This window comes from Caloenas nicobarica, chromosome 2, assembly GCF_036013445.1.
Source record: "Caloenas nicobarica isolate bCalNic1 chromosome 2, bCalNic1.hap1, whole genome shotgun sequence".
Classification (NCBI taxonomy): domain Eukaryota; kingdom Metazoa; phylum Chordata; class Aves; order Columbiformes; family Columbidae; genus Caloenas; species Caloenas nicobarica.
Genome location: NC_088246.1, coordinates 130861691 through 130880509, shown reverse-complemented (window position 1 = coordinate 130880509; position 18819 = coordinate 130861691). Strand labels below are relative to the sequence as shown.

At 39.9% G+C, this 18819-nt stretch overlaps 1 protein-coding gene across 17 annotated transcripts in view; it reads left to right on the top strand.

Annotated features, from left to right (window-relative positions):
- EYA1 (EYA transcriptional coactivator and phosphatase 1) overlaps positions 1 to 18819 on the top strand; it is a 178819-nt gene that overhangs the window by 108317 nt on the left and 51683 nt on the right. For 9 of the 17 annotated variants that reach the window (XM_065627176.1, XM_065627189.1, XM_065627183.1 and 6 more), the window contains 4 exons: positions 351 to 496; positions 4683 to 4820; positions 11469 to 11551; positions 11972 to 12158. In XM_065627176.1, the coding sequence (XP_065483248.1) occupies positions 351 to 496; positions 4683 to 4820; positions 11469 to 11551; positions 11972 to 12158 (554 nt within the window). The remainder of the gene's footprint in view (positions 1 to 350; positions 497 to 4682; positions 4821 to 11468; positions 11552 to 11971; positions 12159 to 18819) is intronic. The other 8 variants (XM_065627185.1, XM_065627184.1, XM_065627180.1 and 5 more) reach the window with 3 other exon arrangements.

The window sequence follows — 18819 nt, the reverse complement described above, 5'->3', positions numbered from 1 at the left end:
TAATAATAGTAGTAGTAATAATAACTGAAATAAGCAGATTTTAACCTCATTTAAAATAATAATTGGGTCCATCTGTTAAGTCATAATTTAAACCACAGCAGCTTCCAGGGAAAAAAATATTTTAAAAATTGCTAAGAATGTATTTAAAATATTTGGAAACTTCTTATTTTACTTATTCTTTTATTATTTATCCCTTGTTGTTGTTTTGTCTTTGTCCTACAGTTTCTGTTCTCTAGCATAGCCTATGATTATATGTTCATGAAGTAGCAGGATTATAAGGCTAAAAATAAGTACATGCATGTCTGTCTAATGCAGTGTCTGTCCTATTTTGTGTCATTTGTAATCAATAGCAGACCATACCCACATATTCTTCCTACCCCCTCTTCACAAACGATGGCTGCATATGGGCAGACACAGTTTACAACGGGGATGCAACAAGCTGCAGCTTATGCCACCTACCCCCAGCCCGGCCAACCCTATGGAATCACTTCATATGGTAAGAAATCATGTCAGTGTTATTTTATTCCAGAGGTAAATATTTTTTAGAGCAAGATTACGTGAGCTTTGCATCAGTGCTTAGTGGGACAGCTGTGCTCTCGAGTATTTCTTTTGTAAGATTGGTAATTTCCCCATTGGAGTGGTGCTTAATTTAAGTATTAGAAACGTAAGAAGCTACTCAAGAGGATGACTCTGTTTTGGTATCAAGGAGAGAGGTTCATGAGGTTTTTATTTGTGATGTAAAAAAACCAGCAGTGAAATTGGAAAAGAGATCTAGGGACTTCCATTACACAGGCACAGCTCCTGGTGACTTGCCGAGGAGCTCTGCTCTCCAGCAACACAGTAGGGTAAGTTGAGACCATAAAGGTCTGAATTTCAGCTGATCCAGATGACTGGAACCCAAGCGAATCAGAAAATCTGCACTGACTTTCAGCAGGTGAAAAACTGATTCAAAAAGACCTCCACCAAAAAATCTCACTTTCAGTGTTTTAAAATTCCCTGAAGGTGAAAATGGAGGTAAATTACCACTAAAGCTCTGTCTGCCTGATGAAAGAGATAATATTAAGTAGCAAATATTTAAAAAAAAAATTAATTTAAAAACAAGCTGCTGTGGGTGAGACCATTTTGCTGCCAGACTGTCTGCTGGCAGACCACATAGCAGTTCGGCAGCAAGGATGCATTATTAGAAAATAGGTCTTATATTCCTCTGGGGGAATATGTTGAAAATATACAATCCACATACTTTTAGCAGTGTATTTTGTAAAGATAGACTCAGGTAATGTAAGTTTTATAGCAAGAGGACAGAACTCACAGTACAAGCTGTGCCTCTTAAAATCCTTAAAACTAAGTGCAAAACTGGTGAATCTTTCATCCTGAAATCTGCAAGGTGAAATCCATTCCGTTTCAAGCATATCCTACAGCAGATTACTCTGGGCAACAGGCACAAAAAATAGATTATTATTTCCCTTTAAGAAAACACATTTTATTAACATATAAAAAATTATGATCCAATGAAGCATTTTTCCTGTGGCTATAAACTTGATTACTTACCACCAAAAATATAGTTTTAAACATGAATCGGATGTTTCAGTTCCATTCCACATATTTTAAACTTACACAAACAAAATACTTTAAGGATATTTAAACTACATTTTCAAGACTATGGAGATGGGGATTCTTCCCCCCACCACAACAAGCTCATGTTGCTGATGAGAGCTGGTCTACTACATCCAGCTGGATCGGGGGTGTGATAACAGATGACCCCTTTCCCCCCTGTGCTCTTCTTGACCCCTTTCTCCTGCAGCCACTTCATGTTCATACTTAGTTGGCTGCTGTGGCTCTGGCATCCCAAACAGTGACTTTTTTTGGTTTTTTTGTTTGGTTCCTCTGGATGAAATCCTGACCTCACTGAAGTCAACTGTAAAACTCCTACTGACTTCAGCAAGGCCTTGATTTCGCTACTTGAGTTTCACCATCTCGCTGTCGTCGGAGCTATAATTGAGAGTTGCTTTACTTGGCAACTACTCGCCAGGGGTTAACATGCCTGCCTGCTCTTTTGTTTTGTTTTGGTTTGTTTTGTTTTTCCCAGTCCATCCCCTGTGCCTAGGACTTGGGGGAATTTTGCTGAATGTTTTACATTGCAGAGCTACTTTTGGCCACTGAACCCCCCAGCTCCTGACCCGAGTGGATTTTAATGCATTTTGTTCTTTTCAGACAGTACCTCCTGAGCGGAGCTAAGGTGCTCTTTGATGACGTACTTTATAGCGGTAATATTTTAAAGCAAATAACCATTTAAAAGTTTTGAGACCTAACACCATATATATTTTTGCATCTTTAAGGCATGTTATATAATCCGAGCTCTCAAAATAAAATACATGGGGAACACTGGGATGCTCATTTGCAACATGCAAGAACTGAAGCCTTGCTTAGAGCCAAAATTCTCCTCTTGGGTCTGCAACTTAGACCTCATGTACTGTCTGCCTTGCCTTTCTCTCATCCAGGCAGAGAGCTTGCAGCAGGTATAAAGAGAGGACACATGGCATCTGTGAAAGGAGAAACTGAGTTGGAGTAGGTGGCTTCTTTTTTTGTTGTTTCTTTACTCTGGGGCTTACTGGAAGACAAAGTATTAATGAATTCCCATATCAACCTCCCTCAAACTTTCTCTTTAGGGCAGAGTTTGGGAAGGTGCTGTCTCCAGTCCACTTCGAGCCTCCTCATTTTTCCACTCCTCCAGCTCCAGCGTGGTGCAGCCACGCGGGCAGATAGGGGGTGGAGGGGAATGCCACTGACAGCTGCCTCCCAGGGGCTCCTGGCTCTGCTTCATCTGTAAAGCCTCTGAGGAGGCTGGAGAATTTCCTGAAGCTCCCTCCTCCTGGCCGCTCCAGTACCAGCATCTAGCAAAGGCTTCGCTTAACTTCTTTTCTTTCCAGATACTGACAGTCGCCTGTCCCTTCCCGCTTCCTTGCATGCATTAGGCTTGGGAGAAGGAGAAGGGAACATCAAGGTCTGATGAGTGAAGACCTTCTGGATGAGAGCAGGTGGGAAGAGTAAGTCCCAGGAGATGAAAGGCTCTTCATAGCATGGAGGTTTGCAAAAGCGCACATCAGTGCCAAGTTGTCTTCACTCAAGTGGCATCCTCCTGCCGCTGCCTTTGATCGTCTCCTCCCTCTCTGTCTGAAACAGAGTCGAATCAGGCTCTTAAAGCTGGACTAAAAGTTTAATGCTTGATTTAGTTAAACTTTCTCTAAGCAGTATTTAATCGGGATTTCAGAAGTCCTTTTAACAGACAACAAATAGGGATCGTTGATACCAAAACATCTGTAGCAGGAGTTTCCCTTTGGAAGAGAGGTGTCAGATTCGTCATTGTGATTGTTTAATTGTAACATGAAACAGAAGAAGCAAGTAAGCATCAGGGAAAAACAAGCAAACAGTCTGGCAGTTAGCAAGTCTGGCAGAAGGAATTAATGGTAATTAATGAGAGCAGTTGAAAAATAATGATTTAAATGGCAGGAGAAACTATGCTGCCACTTGTATAAAGGGAGATATTTAACTGTACAAACACAGGAACTTCTCAGCCCTCTTGCACCTTCAAATATTGTTGATTTTTTTTTTTTTAATTTAAAGATCCAAGCAGGAAATGGCCTCAGATTAACAGTGATTTTGAAAGGAATGTTACTAATTCACACTTAGTTAATTCGGTTCAAATAACAATGGTTTCTGAACAATGAGGTATCGCTGAATGCCACAGTGAAACCTAAGAGTATTGTATTACTTTTCTATTGCATTGGCTATAATTATTTTTAAATGGTGGTGCATGTTGGGACAACCTTGTAATTAAAACTAAGAGACAGAGGCTGGATTGTGTGCACTCTCTCAGTGTTTCACTTGCTGATACTCACTTGCTCATTGCCTTACAAATTGGTGGAAGAATCAGTGAAGTTGAGAGACAAGTCATTCATTTAATTGGACTTTGGATTCTTTTATTATTAAATTTGGAAATGAGAGGGTAATGTGATGTGTAATGGATTTCCCTGTCAGGGCAGATTAATGACTCTCTGCTATGTTTTTCCCAGTTTGAGAGATTGCTTCAGGAATAGTTCCTGTCTATTAGGTGTTTATTTGTTAAAAGACCGAATGCCTCCTGTAGTGTTTAATTAGCTTTGAAAATCATAACTACACTTAATGCTGCTAGTTCTCTTTATCCACTTCTAATTCCTGAGAAAGCCGTTGAACTCATAGCCATGTAATTTTCATGTAGGAATATTATACAATGCAAATCTCAGTTATGTCATTAATGGGTGGATGGTGGGATAGCTTGGCTATTTTATGCTTCATTAAAGTCACATAAAGTTGCTAATCTACCTCTGTGAAATGTCATGAATATATGGAAAAGTTAGCCTCTGGCAGGAAAGGAAAAAAAGAATAATGCAACTTCCTGTTCATGTATAAATTTCTTTTGCAGTTATTGGAAACACGGTTTTGAATTTAACCTCTCCCTGGTGAACTTCAGTTTTATGTGTGCTTTTAGACTGCCCTTACCCTGTTCATTTGTACATGCTCTCGGTATTCATTCTGTCATGCACTCAATATTAGGTATATGTTAAAAGTGCTGTTAATTAAGTGGTTTTATTTTCCATCCCTGTTTGAATACGAACAAATAGATTTGCTGTCACTAACTGATTTAGGTGCATTGTGGGCAGGCATCAAGACAGAAGGTGGATTGGCACAGTCACAGTCACCTGGACAGACAGGATTTCTAAGCTATGGTGCCAGCTTTAGCACACCTCAACCTGGACAGGCTCCCTATAGCTACCAGATGCAAGGTCTGTATAAATGGGTATTACCATTAATTAGACATAGTTAATGCTATGGTTTTGTTTGGTTGGTGTTTGTTTGGGTTTTTTGGTTTCTTTTTTTTTTCCCTTATTTCTTTACATTTCTAGGGTAACAATGAATGTTTGCTTGAGCACTTACCTCTGATGTTATTGCAGTTGGAGCTGAAATGGTGATTGCTTCTGCTGAGAGCAGTGGCGGGCCAGCTCTCAGCAGTTTGGAAGATCCCTCACTTAGTGACTTCATTAATTTTTAAATAGTGAAGTGTTGTAGTGTTATTACAGTAAAAATGTACCTCCAAATTGCAATAGTTCAACAAACAGTGAATGTGACAAAGCGAGTCCTGGGAAACGTGTCAGGATTATGAATTTAGGAAGTGCCAAATATAATTCGACACCTGAGTGTGTTCAGGGAGGGAGAAGAAGATAAAAATACCTACTGCAGCTGTGGAGGTAGCTAAGTAATGATTGAAGTCTGTTTCTTTGAAGTCTATTTTAAAGCTGCAAGTCTTTGTATGTGTGGGCTATTATTATCAATTATATTTTGTAGCCTTACTTGCCTGTTTAGTTTACTTAATATCTTTCCACCTTGTACTCCCAGTTCCTTTTTTCCCTTTTGTATTGGGAAGTTGCTGGGTGTTCCCAGTTGTGGATCATCACCACTTTAAGAGATATTAAAAAAAAAAATCTTCATTTACTACAAATAAATAATTTTTGATGTCTGCTACAGGACTTTTCTCCTCTGAATTTCATAGTTGAAATACAGAATGTTGCAGATTTCAGAATTGTTGAAATAAGTGATCACTCACAGAACTGGACTACATTTTTTAAAAGTTTTGCACCTCTCTGTGTTATTATCATGCTCCATTCAAACTGTGTGCCATCATAGAAACGCTTCATGAAATGTCTTGAGGTAGAAGTGGTTTCAGAGACCAGGTGAATGAGGTTTTGCTTTTGTTCTGCAGCTTTAAGGGTATATTGATCCAGTCCTTCTCTCAGACAGAGATTTTCTTCTTTTTTTTTTTAAAATCCCCTTTTGAACTGTGTGCTGAGTAGCTCAGGGCAGAAGCGACCATCTGACATCTGAAGTATTGCTTACTTGTAGTGTGTGCTGACAAGTAAGAGGAAGATAGTATGAATAGTATGCAAACTTTCATCTACATGCTGAATAGTGGTGGACTTCTACTCACCTGAGTAAATATAGCCATGACCAGGTTATCGGTTTTGCTTTCTGCAGATAGCTACACTGAAAAAAAACAAACACATGTGCTCTCCTCCGCCTAAAAAGCCCATCTACCTCTCTGTAGGTGTCAGCTTGAAATGCTTGCCAGCAGCAGCTATGAGGAGCTCCTGTATCGACATTCCAGCTTTTGAGGAACTGACAATTCATGGTCACTAGGAAATAGAGTTATTGAGAAATCATGTCTGTGTTGCCTATAATTTATATTGCAGTAGTGTCTTCATGCCACAGTCATGTATCGGGATCCTATTGTGCTGATTTATACAGCTGAACAAAAATATAGTCCTTATAGAAGTTGAAGGCTAAAATAAAACACACAGGCTAGGAACGCCTAATATAACAATAAAGCTGACACTGTTTAGACATGATAAACAGTTGTCACCCCATATTGGTTATCTAACAGCTCTAAAGGTGTTTTTTTTGTAAGATACAGAGCAGAAGGGTGTCAATATAAAGGGATTTTAGGGAGGACAATAAAGCAGTTTTGCAGATGTCTATGGGAAACTCATTCAATGCAGGGAGGAAGGGGGGAGCAGCATGGGATAACGTGAGAGAGTGCTTGTTGGCAAATTTTAAGAGTAAGTACTGAATTCTGGCATTAGTAGAGCACAGCTAGGAATGAGTCAATGGACTACATAGAGGTCTGTCATAAAGGGTATTGCTTTGTTTTCTGCAGTATGCAAAATATGTATAAGATCAGAATTGTCAAGGTCATGAAAGGGTGGCACTTGCCAAGAGATGGAACAGTAAGATCTTGGAAAGCATTTCAGCTGTACACATTGAAAGGCAAGGATCTAAAAATACTCTGCAAAGGAATGATGTTAAAGATGACCCAGTTGTGCAGCTCTAACGAGAGAAGGGGCATAGGCATTGATTTCACGACAATATTGCCTGCAGGGCTGAGGGAGGAGCTGGTCTGAGCCTGGGTTCTGCTCCAGCTGTGCCGTGCGTGGGCTGAGAGCTGCCCAGCTGTGGAAGGCAGGAGATCGCTGACAGTCTGGCTTGGGTGGAAGAGCCACAGGTCAGAGTGGGAGAGTCTGGGGGTCCCTGTGGTGTGTGTGTCATTTCTGTCGTGCTTGTAAACAGCACGGAGTGTGGATGAGGGAAGGACTGGTCTCCTACAGGAACCTTACAGACAATGAGGATGGAAATAAGGAGGATATTTCAAATTAAAATATTTGTGGAGTTAGAAGTTAAATAGAAAAGAATCACCTTGCTGAACAGGTCTTTCTTGAACTTAAATGTCGACAGCATATAGTTATCTATACTTGAGAATATATGTCTTTTTAATGTTTTCATTAGGCTAAATTTTGAATTTGAAACACCTTTAAATTGACTTAATTCTTCCTTTTGATTGAACAGGTGTTAAAAGTAAACAGGAACATTAGTTTCCCTTTCCTCATTTAATTTTGGAAAGAGAACCTATTCATAGCTTCAACTATTATTTAAGGACAAAACTGATTCTCTTGACAGAAGACAGGGGTAGTGCTGCTGCTGTTCAGTTGTTTGTGCAGAAACCTCCAGAAAGAGAAATGAGTTTATTCTTCCTTTCCCCCCTAGCAGTCTATGGCCAGCCTGCAGCCTCAGCCTTGTCATAGCCTGCAACAGCCGTTGTTCTTCTCCTGTGTGGCTGCTGAGCTGCTAAATGGAGATAATGGATCCCATAACCTATTTCACAGCCACGTGCTACAGGACGGCGTGCTCGGGGCCCTGCTGGTGTTCTTGCTTGCAGTAAAGGGGTTTTCCTAGTGTCCTTGCTGTTGCCACGCGCGTGCTCTCTGGTTGGGGTTACCTCGTGTTCAAAACCTTTGGAGTGATTCTGGTCCCCCTCCCTGGGGCGAATGTCTCTCTGCAACCTAAAGGCACTGCCTGGCGGTGCGTGTGCAGCCAATTAAACCCAGTGCTTGTCCTGACCCTGCTAAAATTACAGCGTAATTAGTCACCGAACAATAGCGGAGAGAGAGGCTGCCAACTTTTGAAAATGATGGGGAAAATTGCTGCCTATGACTCTTTGCTAAGGTTATTCTGGTAACTGGATTTTTGTTTGTTACAAATTTATCATCTCTATAATGGGGGATGAGGAAGGGAGAGAGTGGGAAGAGAACTTAGATGGTTCTGCCACCCTGTCTCCCTGCTCCCCCCACCTTTATTTTAACAAGTACATCCCTTAAGCTGTTTTTCATATACGTTGCTTGGTAGATGTTGAAAGACCACTTACATGACTAATGGCTGTGGCAATGGGCCGTTGTTCCTATATTGGCACAATTATAAGAATTGCTCAGTGAAGATAAATGGAGTGGAGAAAGGCTGGGGGAAATTCCAAGGAAAGAGCTCCATTTGCAACAGGAGTATCCTTCTTGAGCATCCTTTTGGTTGAGATAAAAGCATGGCTTTTACTCTGCACCCAAATACCCTGCCTCTAGAAGGGTACTAGACCTGTGATGAGCACCAGCATTGTTTTAGTTACCAAGACTGTGATGTTTGAGAATATACTAACCGATCGGTTTGGGAATTTATCCATTAAAAAGTAAACGTTAAGGTATTCGGTTATTATTATACAGTATAAAAATATTGTGCTGGATGGCTAAGCAGTTACTAGGACAACAAGGAGGACTTTGCCAAGGATTTTTAAACACTGTAAGCAAACGGAAGAAACCTTGAGTTTAAATAGCCCATCTGGCCGCCTTAGGCTTTCCCAGGAGAGCTGCGCTAAACTTCTGCCACATGCATCTCACCCTGATGATAGACATAGCCCATGGCAAGGAGACGCAGCTCGGAAAGCAAATGGGCTTCTGTGCAAATGCAGAGGGGAGGACGGCATCCCGCGCCCGGCGGCAGCACGGGGGCGAGCCCCACGCCTGGAGCCCGCGCCCCGCTCCCAGCAGGGTCCGGCCGCCTTCCGACACTGGCTGGGATTCCCAGCTTTAATGTGGGTCCACGCTCTTTGCAAAATAGACCTTTGACCTGCAATTTACAGCTTTTATCGCATTTTAAAGCTACGTAGCTGGCCAGCTTGGGGCAGTAAATTTTGCGCGATTTGAAAATATTCTTATTTTTGCGTTTGTTCAGCTAAGGCAGGAGCAGCAGCTCTATGCCGTGCTGTGGACGATTATTTGAAAAACAAATGGCAAAACTGGACGATTTTTAAAACAACTTTAGGGCAGTAGTTCTGGGTGGCCCACAGAGCCATTTCTGAGAAACCTGCTTCATGTTTGTTACGGTCTAGGAGACCCTTACCCCTCCTCCATAGGAGCCAGTGCTGACCATGAGATGAAAGAGAGAGATTTGCATGTTAGTATGTGTGTGTCTTTGTCTGAGAGAGAGAGAGATGCTGGCTGGCATGTAATTACTTTACTCATTTGCTCTTGCAAATTATTTGCCAAACTTTCTGTGGAAAGATAATGTATTCCTCAAAAAAAGGTGAGGGGTTTGGTTTTGGGTTTTGGGGTTTTGTTTTGGTTTGGTTTTGTGTGTGTGTGTATGTGTTTTGTGGTTTGTTTTGTTTTCTTCTTATAACTAAGAGAGGCCTTTTATGTCTTTTTAAAATGGCTCAAACCAAGCACCTTTAAAACCTGTGTTTGAATGTATTACTGCATCACTCCGAAATAACTAGAGAAATAAAAAGAGACACAGTGACTTACAGTCTTCCAGCCAAAGCACTCTTAGAAATAAAATAGCATTTCAAAGTTTTGCAATTTAAAATATTTTTCAGCTGTATTTTGGCTCTGGGGTTTGTTATAATAAAAAATAACATCTGTTTTCCAATTTTAAATTAAATTTAACACAACATGTTTTTCTCATTAGTACTGTTTATCTGTACTATCTGCTAAACTTGGATGTCAACTCTTCTGCTGAAGTAATCTGATTTTACTTCACAGGATTAGTAGCATCTATCAACAACCACAGAGCTTCTGCACTACTAGCAAATACAAGAGAAATGTTTACAGTCATTATCACACATTAAGTTTAAGCTTCATCCTTTACTCCCACTGCTGTTGGACACACTTCACATCTACTTTGAGGCTTATGTGCATTTTTAGTAACTTCTGCAATCAAATAATTTAAATATTTTTTTCCCTTCTGACTTCTTATAGCTAGGATACCTATAGGGTTTGGCGGGGGGTTTTGTGTGTTAAAAAAAAAAAAAAAATGTAAATGGTTCACAAATGCCCTTCAGGGGTTGTACTAGGCATGCAGCCTTGCCTGCATTCCTCGCTGTTTGGATTTGCAAGAAATGTCACTTTTCCCAATAAGTAACCTCTGCATAGGATTTGGTTGTTAACTGAGTTCTCTGGGGTACCTCAGAGGGTCGGTGAATCTCTGTGCCTGGCTCCCTGTTGACTTCCATCCCTCCTTGTTGCTCACCTGCAAGCTTTTGCTCCCAAGGTCTCGGTATATCTTTGCGCTAAGGTTTCAGTGGTGAGGGAGGCTATAAACAATCCCTGAGGTTTAATGTGAGCTCCTGGCTGGCCGGTGCCCTCCCTTCCACTGGACAAGTTCAATAGGTTGCCTCATTACAGACTTTCTGGTGGCTTATGTAGCTTCACTCTGTGCATCCATATGTCTCAGCTGGTGGCTGTGTCACTCTTGGGTTATAACCAGTGAGGGCAAAACAGCTGAAAGGGGGTTGCTGCCCTTTTAGTGGAACAGCTTCTCAGGTTAGGTATTAAACAAGAGCCCCATCTGTCTATTTTCGGTGGCTTAGGAGGAGGGAGGTGAAGGCAGTAATTCAGTCTCTGGGCTAAATTCAATCTTGGATCTCCCTTCTCAGAGAGGTGCTTTTTTTCCCTTGTGTCATGCCTGGTAGACTATATCAAAAAAAGAAAAAGGTTTGTGGCCCAAGGCTGTCTATGATTGATTAGCGAATCCTAATGGGTTTGCGGTCAGGCTGAGCTGTTTGGAGCAGGGAGTTACGGCTTTTGCTGTTTCGTGAGGGGCTGGGGCTCAGGGAGGGGAGAGGACCTGGTTCTCAAAGGTGGTGGGAGAAGTGGAGCCAGAAAGCTTCTGTGAGGGAGGGGAGACGGCATCTCTCAGGACAAGGCTGACAGCTATTGTTAAAAAAAAAAAACTGAAAGTGAAGAAACTCTCATTATTTCTACAACTCTGGGTTTTATTCAGAGGGGTGGGATAGCCTAATATTCAATCAGAGCTGAGGTGGCTTCAAATCCCTGTGTAAATGTAAAGATTTTCTTTTTGTTGCAATAATGAAACGCAGGGTGTAGGAACGATGAATTATCACTTTCCGTGTATTAAGATGTTATGGAGCCGATGACAACCAAATTGGTCAACATATGGGAAATATTACAAATATACCATATCCTTGTGATATAATTGCATGATTGAAGTTATTTTCTGATACCGTGTTTTAGTAATTCACATAATTTTTCATTTTGTTTTAGGCAGCAGTTTTACAACCTCATCAGGAATATATGCAGGAAATAATTCACTCACAAATTCTACTGGATTTAATAGTTCACAGCAGGTAAATTTGTAAATATGAGTTGAGGAAACTTTGGCAAACTTAGAATTCTCATCCACTGAAAAAATGTAGCCCTTAAATTTATTTTTGAAAGAAAATTAGATCCTTTCAAGTTAAACTAATGTTTACAAATGGTTTTCTTCAATTTGTCATCTTCCAACAGCAGAGCTAATTGTCTGGGCTTGATGTTCTTATTCACACATCTTCAGCAGTGTGTCTAATAAACTATTTGTATGGGAAGACATATTAAATTATGCATAATTCAGATTTCTTTTTACTGCCTCACAGATTTAGGTCCTACAGCATCCAGTCCAGGAAGCATACTTGCTGAAAGTCTGACATGTGTTTGTAGTTATATTTTGGAATTTATACTAAAAAGTGGCAAAACTTCGATGGACTATTCAGTTGCTCTTTGTCTTGCAGGAATATCCCTCTTATCCCAGTTTTGGCCAGGGCCAATATGCACAGTATTATAATAGCTCACCATATCCTTCACATTACATGACAAACAGCAACACCAGCCCAACGACACCCTCCACAAATGCAACATACCAGCTTCAAGAACCACCATCTGGCATCACCAGTCAAGCGGTTACAGATCCTGCAGCAGGTAATTACATGGATTTTATGGTCCCTATGTGGCACGTTTTTGTAAGTTGAAAGGGGATTGAACTGGATTTTTTGTGTGTGTGTAGTTGTTGATTTTTTTTATTATTATTATTTCTTAATCCTGAGCCTGTCGCACGTCTTGCACAGATTCTAGCAGAAAATAGACTAAAGAAAAACTGGAATTAGTAAAAGTTTTAAAGCTTGTGTGAAATACAAGTTGTATTTGTAAAATGCTTCTGTTAAAAATTGCAGGGTATAGGAAGGTCTTGATACTAAACAAGAACCTGATGCTTTTAAGCTCTGTCTTCGTTAAGATAAACTCCTTTGATTTTTCCAAAGACTGAAATCGAGAGGCCTTCAGACCATAGCCCAACTGTCCACTTGAAAGAGAGCTTTTGTGTTTTTCACTTCCAGAGGACATAATAATGCTTGTAATGGGGAGCTGAAATTGCACAAGTGTTTCCATTTTAAGAAAAAAATTTTCAGTGGCTTGTCCTTTTTCAAAGTCGTTTTACCTTTCTTGCTGGAATTTGGCAGTCCTTTACTAGTTGAGATATTTTTTGAACATTTACGCCAAACTGCTCCAGCTGGTTTTGGAAATGAGGGGTAAAAAATACTTTTCCCATTATTAAAAAAAAATATTACATTTTTTAACAGTTGAGGCATGTCAGTAGTTAGTAGATGGCAGAAGTTTGAAATCTGTCACAGGAAAAGGCCAAGGTTGCAGATGTGTTTTTCAGTAACGCGTTAAGAAGCAGCTATGATTTGGCAATGTTATCAGGAGATTTTGGGTTGGAGTTTTGTTGAGGGAGGTTGTTTTTAGTTTTCTTGGCTTGATGACTGATCTTGCATGTGCAATGTGAGCTTTAATATAATTTGCTAGCACTCTGTTGCTTTTCCGCATTAGTGTGTACCTGAAGAAAATGTATGCAGTGTTGCTTCTTTCGATACATTTGCTGAAAGTAAGTAGGAAAGAAAATACTGCTGATGTGTGTTTATATACACAAGATCACATGTGTGTGCAATGTATTTGAGACAGGAATCTTTCTAAATATATGAATGCATATTGGAATCTGTGGCACTTAGAATATATGGATGTGTATTGTAGTCTGCATAATTACTCAGTTTTTCACTTTGTTTTTAATTTTTTGGTTTTGTTTTCTTGTGGGTTTGTTTGCTTTTCTAAGTTGGAAGCAGTAAGTTCTTCTTACCCCCCAAAACAAATGTGATTGAGTTTTAGCTTTTATCAAATACTAAAATTGAATTGTTTTATTATCTGGGTCTTGATTTTTTGTAAAATCTTTGCATATTTTTTAAAGTAGTTGATACTTCCTAAAAGCAATGGTAAACATATATATGCAGAGAGGATGGATGTTTTTCCCAAGCTCAAACTTAGTGGATTACAGGCTGCCTTCCCATTTAAAAAGTTTTCTGTCCTCTATAATCCTGGGCAGAACTTTTCTGTCAGTTCCTTTTTAAGAAGTCTTTTTTTTCTCTCTCCAATCTTCCACACTCTTGTGAAGAAAGTTTTGGCTAAAAATGTGAAAGAGGTTGGTGGGCTTTCTCATGGATGGGTCCTGCACCTAAGCCCTCTTCTAGTTTATACTTTCATGTATTGAAAGCTGTACACCCATGGGTGCTCTGCCACTGCTGGCTTGGACATGGCTGTTCCCTGGACATGTGCACACCTCCTCTGACATTGCTAGGACCACTGTCTCTTACCCTGAGATATTTATCTTACTGACTTAACAATTCTGAAAAAGTTTCTTCAAATAGTTTGCAAATAGCAAGTCTTGATGTAGCTATAGGGTTATCTTGGGCCACTGCCAGTTTCAAAGACAGGGACACATCTAGGAAAGTACCTGCTGTGGGCACTTTCTGTTAGCAGGAGCTAATGGCATCATAGCATCATAGAATAGTTTAGGTTGGAAGGAACCCTCAAAGGTCATCTAGTCCAACCTCCCTGCAATGAGCAGGGACATCTTCAACTAGATCAGGTTGCTCAGAGCCCCATCCGGCCTGGTCTTGAATGTCTCCAGGGATGGTGCATCCGCCACCTCTCTGGGCAAACTGTTCCAGTGTTTAACCACCCTCATGGTAACAAATTTCTTCCTTATATCTAGCCCGAGTATCCCCTGTTTTAGTTTAAAACCATTATGCCTCATCCTGTTGCAACAGGCCCTTCTAAAAAGTCTGTTCCCATCTTTCTCATAGGCCCCTTTTAAGTATAGAAAGGCCGCAATAAGGTCTCTCTGAAGACTTCTCCAGGCTGAACAACCCCGACTCTCTCAGCCTGTCTTCACAGCAGAGGTGTTCCAGCCCTCCGATCATCTTGGTGACCTCCTCTGGACCCTCTCCAACAGGTCCGTGTCTTTCCCATACTGAGGGCTCTGGAGCAGGATGCAGGACTCCAGATGGAGTCTCATCAGAGCAGAATAGAAGGGCAAAATCGCATCCCTCAACCTGCTGGTCACGATGCTTTTTATGCAGCCCAGGATACCACTGGCTTTTTGGGCTGCAAGCGCACCTTGCCGGCTCATGTCCAGCTTTTTATCCACCAGTACCACCAAGTCCTTCTCCACAGGGCTGCTCTCAATCCCTTCATCTTCCAGCCTGTATTGATACAGGGGTTTGCCCCAACCCAGGTTGCCCTAACCTTGTACTTGGGCTTGCTGAACTTCTTGAAGTTCTTCCTGTTCCATTTCACCAACACAGTCAGCAGAAGGTATAGGGCTGGATTCAGATTTCTCCATTTATCTTTGTGCAGTTTACTTATCTTTATGCATTTAAGTTAACAGGCTGCCCAGGGAGGTTGTGGGTTCTCCTTCTCTGGAGACATTCAAAACCCGCCTGGATGCCTTCCTGTGTAACCTCACCTAGGTGTTCCTGCTCCGGCAGGGGGACTGGACTAGATGATCTTTTGAGGTCCCTTCCAGTCCCTAACATTCTGTGGTTCTGTGACATTCTGTGAAGTTAGGATCAAGCCCATGTAGGCTCCTTCTGTATTCAGTGGAGAGAGATGAGAATCTCTAGAGCAGTATTTAGAGTTCATTTTAACTACAATCTTAATCCAGAGGTGCTAAATCCTCTCCACTGGTATGAGAGCAGTTTAAAGTGGGTGACACTGATGGTGGGTTCCTAAGTAAAAGTTAGGTGAGAACCTTTCACTGCCTCACAAACCTTGAACGCTGGTAGAAGGGAAGTGAGGACCTGCCAGTGAATCCAATGCTGTGCCTGCCATTTCTGCTTGTACAATGTCTTTTATTTTTTTACTTCTCTCAGAGCCTCGGTTGAGTTCATACACAGTATGCTCAGGAGATAAAGCAAGGCTAGGGTCAAAGAAATGAGGGATCAGCATGGAGGAAGGGAATTCTCTTGGAGTGGGGACAAGTGAAAGGCATAGCAGAGAGAAGGAAATTCCCAGCTGGATCAAAAACACTGAACAAAGAAGCAAACTCACCAAATTTTAATTTCAATTAGTCAGATTTCTGTAGCGTGTTGACCCCATCTTGTCAAGTTAGGCTGCTGATTCTCCACCATAAATGGAACATTGTGTATGAGGGATGGTGGGGAGCAGTACAGAGCAGTACAGGCTGCTGTACACCTTTAGAAGGATGGTCACCAGCTGCTGAATTGCAGCTGTTCTTGCTGGATGTCGATATCCTTAGATACCTTCCAGAGGGTGTTTCAAAAGGACAGACCCGTTTTCAAACTCTGGTGATTTCAAATTTGGTCCATCTTTTTGAAACACAGTGTATATTTAAACAAACAAACAAACAAACAAAACCAACCAAACAAAAAAACCCACACACCAAAAAAAACCCGCAACAAACCAAAAACCAAACCAAATCAAACCAAACCAACAAACAAAAACCAAAAAAAATCTGACAAACAAACAAACCCAAACAAAAAAACTATCTAATCTCTGTGGTTGTGAACTGTGCCAGGAAAAGCGCAGAACAGCCTTCAGGATCTACAGCGGCACCAGAATAATTTGACAGACATAGGTGGTTCCTATGAATTTGGGCCAGGAAGTGAAACAGAAGAGCCTGGTAGGAAACGGGAAAAAAGAGAAAGTAATAATGTGCACTTGTGACATTTTTAGTAGAGTTTTGCAGACTTAGAAAGCTCAGATAATTTCACTTAAAATATGTTTGATTCCTTGTTCAAATCTAAAATAATCCTTTTACAGTTTCACGCAGTTCCTAGTTAAATATGCAAGCTTTTGGCATGCAATCCAGGACGTTCAGGGGTTCTTGCAAAAGAACCAGAGATTTTACATGCTCAATATTTCTTCTTTCTGTTCCCTTCGTGGATCTGAAAAATTTCTTATACCACAGTCATCACAAGAAACTTTGATTGCATAGAGGCTGATAGTCCCTTTCTCCATCAATCAGACATAGACATTAATGTTATTTTCTTGTGAACAGAGGGCTGTATTTTCACTAGTGACATAATCAAAAAATTATTAAACAAAACAATAAATCTCAGTATGTAATTTCGAATTTTTATTTGCTTTGCTTCAGATTTCATTGGAAATTTTGTTTCAGTTCAAAAGTAAGAATTTTCAAAGTTTTTTTTTTTCTACTTATAGAATTCTAACTTTTGGTTTACAGAAGAAAATGTTTTTCATCAGAATAACAAAAATATATTAGGTTCCTTCTGGGATGAACTTTCAGTCTGTTCATGAGTAAATTATCCCAGGTATGAACTAGTGAGTTACTGTTTTTTCATGTGAGCTGTGGTATCTACAAGAAGTAGTAATAATTAAAATGATAAAAATTAATAAAGGTAGAACAGTGAGCAAAAATTCGCTCTCCCTTCCAATCCTTGGATTCATTGAAGAAGTTTCAGAGTAAAGAGAAGGAAGTATTTATTTATGTTGCATGTAGGTAAGCTGTGCAGCCCCTTGCTGCAGGATGTTGTGGATGCAAAAAGTTCATGCCAGTTCAAGCACTGCTTAGACAAACCCAGACACTGGATTTACACAGGGTCTAGTGTCAATTCAAGAAATTCTTGACGCGAAAAATCACTGGAGACAGTGGCTGTATTAGCACTGTATGTATGCCTGTCCTTTTTACAATTTCTCACCTAGTCACCTGCTGTTGACCAGTATTGAAATTTATACTGGATGGATGGAGTTTTGCCCCAATCCATTATGCCTGCCCTGGTGTTGTAAAATAATTAGAGGAACATTAATAGCATGTATTTCTAAGAGTTAATGTAGAAAATTACTACTTTTTCTAACACTTTAATAATCTTCTCTTGCAATATTTCAACTTCATCAGCACAACTGGTAAAAAAAATTTCTTGATTTGTGCAAATTTTTGTTCAGAAATTCAGTCAACAGTTGAATTTATCCTGTTTCATATGATGCTGTCTTTATAATTTTTTAAACAGTGTTTCTCACAAGAGAGACCTGTGTTGTTCTTGAGATTTGATCTCTTTCAGTTTTCTTGCTTTCTTTAATAAGTATGTTTGAAATATTACTGAAAGCGTTTTTTTCATATTACTCACATACTTCACCATGCAGATTAAAAATCCCACAAGGGCTGTGCTAGCCAACAAAAGTTGTTCTCAGCCATGGGTCACCATTTTTCTCTTAAAGACTAAACTTCTTTTTCCTTGAACACTCTGTCACATTTATTGCAAAAGGGAAAGCTACTCTTACAGTTTCTCCTTATCGTATTTCATAACAATATATTAGAGACAGGAGAGTGAAACAGAGCAAATAGGGTATATAGGCAACTTTTCACTAATACCTGTATAGAAACAAATGCTGCTGTATTCACAGTACATTACTGGTGTTCCAAAGTTTGGTCTTTTTCATAAATAGAAAGGAAGAGGAATTCTCGAGTATATATATGAAGGAAGCTCAATGAAAATTTTGTAAAAAAAGTAATGAGGTAGGGTGCAATAATGAATGGCAAAGTACAGCGCTGGTTTTGCTTCTCTGAAAATGGTTATTCTATTTTCACATTAACAGTGTACAACTTTTAACTCCTTTGCGTCACATCCAATAATTTATAGCCTGACTCACTGTCACGAGATATGTTAAGGCTGAGAACTTGATGCACTTTTCAATAGCCTTTTTTGATAGATAAATAGGATGTTCATAATAGCTTTTAGGAGGATTAAAGGTAACAATAATTTCAAATTGTTTAAAAGCATAAATAATGAGTAAGGAAGAAATGTCTACAATGGAGAGAGGTACTATCTGCCCATTATGGGATTGCTTCATCTTTTCTTCTTTAACATTGAAAGTTGTACAAAAAAATCTGGACCACTGCAGGGCTTTTTAATATAGTTGTTGTCATACATAGCTAATGTATACTGTCATATATAAGATATACTGTTAATATGATACTTTGTCATTATTTTGAATATACAACCCTAAATTAAAAAGTCATCTAAACCTTGAAATAAACAGGCATTTTTGACAACATTTTTAACAACTATTGAGGGTTTCTTTCAAGTTTATAATAGTACACTCATAGTCCTCAAACGACAAACCTTAGATTCATTTTTCATGTGAAGAGTTCAATGTTTTGTCAAAACAGCACTAAAGACGTCCTCCTGTGATCCTGTCAGCAGGCACTATTGTATTTCTTGCAATACTTAATTAGTACTTTTGCTTACTACTAATATAGTAGTCATATTTT